The sequence below is a fragment of the Etheostoma spectabile genome, chromosome 10, assembly GCF_008692095.1.
Source record: "Etheostoma spectabile isolate EspeVRDwgs_2016 chromosome 10, UIUC_Espe_1.0, whole genome shotgun sequence".
NCBI classification, from domain to species: Eukaryota; Metazoa; Chordata; class Actinopteri; order Perciformes; family Percidae; genus Etheostoma; species Etheostoma spectabile.
In genome coordinates, this window is record NC_045742.1 from 25,432,787 (window position 1) to 25,434,126 (window position 1,340).

General features: G+C 39.4%; 1 protein-coding gene across 4 annotated transcripts in view; it reads left to right on the forward strand.

Moving 5' to 3' along the window:
• The window catches only part of LOC116696462 (stromal membrane-associated protein 1), a 226,517-nt gene that overhangs the window by 43,716 nt on the left and 181,461 nt on the right, over positions 1-1,340 (forward strand). For 3 of the 4 annotated variants that reach the window (XM_032527489.1, XM_032527492.1, XM_032527491.1), the window contains exon 4: positions 652-727. In XM_032527489.1, the coding sequence (XP_032383380.1) occupies positions 652-727 (76 nt within the window). The remainder of the gene's footprint in view (positions 1-651; positions 728-1,340) is intronic. The other variant, XM_032527493.1, reaches the window with a different exon arrangement.

Sequence of the window (1,340 nt, forward strand, 5' to 3'; positions counted from 1 at the left end):
AATAAACATAAAATTTCTCAAGAGCAATTTTTGTAAGGGAACACAAAAGACTACAGCCAAAATTGTATAGTTGTAGAGGATTTGTGTAAATGGGGAACTCCAACATCGGAAGAAGGGATTCTTTTCTCTAATGCGGATAAGGCAGAACTGAGAACTGAGCCTCCTAGCAAGCTAGCTAGATATCTAGCCAGCCGACTTATAATCAGTGAAAGCATGTTGGGTAGAATTAGCAAACTAGCTAACTAACTCAAACACAATCTACCAAACAAGCTAGCAAACTACCCAACAAGCTACCAAACAGGCTAGCTAACTATCCAACAAGCCATTAAAAGCTAGCTAACTAACTACCCAACAAACTACCAAACAGGCTAACAAACTATTCAACAAGCTATTAAAAGCTAACTATCGCTTCATCCTATGTTTACCACAAAGCTGGGGAAACACTGCACATCACCTCCACCTATATTTTTAATCTTGTTTAATTTTTTCTAATGCCTGCACTTTGTAACACCCATAAAATCAAGAAGGCAAAGGTTGGGGGCTGACAATATGTTGATTATAGCACAATGATGTATGCTGTTTTTCTGTTGTGTGTGCATGGATATTTGGATATTTTTGTGAAGTGTTTCAGTCCTTAATCCCAACCTTTAGAGCAGTGGAGGTCTTCATCCGGGACAAGTACGAGAGGAAAAAGTACTGCAACAAGGAGGCCCTGACTGCAGCTCCAGTGAGTACTACACCATTACTTTGGTTCATGTTATACATATAGCTGTTTACAAAGTTGCCATGGTTGGAGGCCATTTCATGACCGTTTGCCTCAATTGTTACATACGTTTAATGTAAGGTTGTTTGGTACGGAAGCGTAGTGCTGCCAGAAAAGAAAAACACATTAGTATCACATTATTACGTGAAAAGTGTATTGTAATAATTGTTATAATGTTTCTCACATTATAACTGTAATTCCCTCTAAGCACAGGCAGACACAAGTGGTTTTCTTGCTACTGGTTTATTGAAGTCCTTGCTCCAAATCCACAGTGAAAACTAATAAGACAACATTGACAAAAATATAGAAACGATGTTAGCTTAACATAAACAGTACCATGCACAGCATGTGGAATACCATTTACCAAAGTAAAATGCAAATGAACAAAACAAATACCTTATTGGCTGCATGCTACAAAGAAAGGGAAGTCTTTGAGTCTTCAGAGGTATACTTAAACCGCTCACAGCCAGGTCTGCTGTAGCCAGCATGAAATCTTCACCGTAACACACACGTCCACGATATCTGCTGCCCGCTGGTGTTAACAGTAGAACTCACGCGAGAGCAGCCCAACGAGACT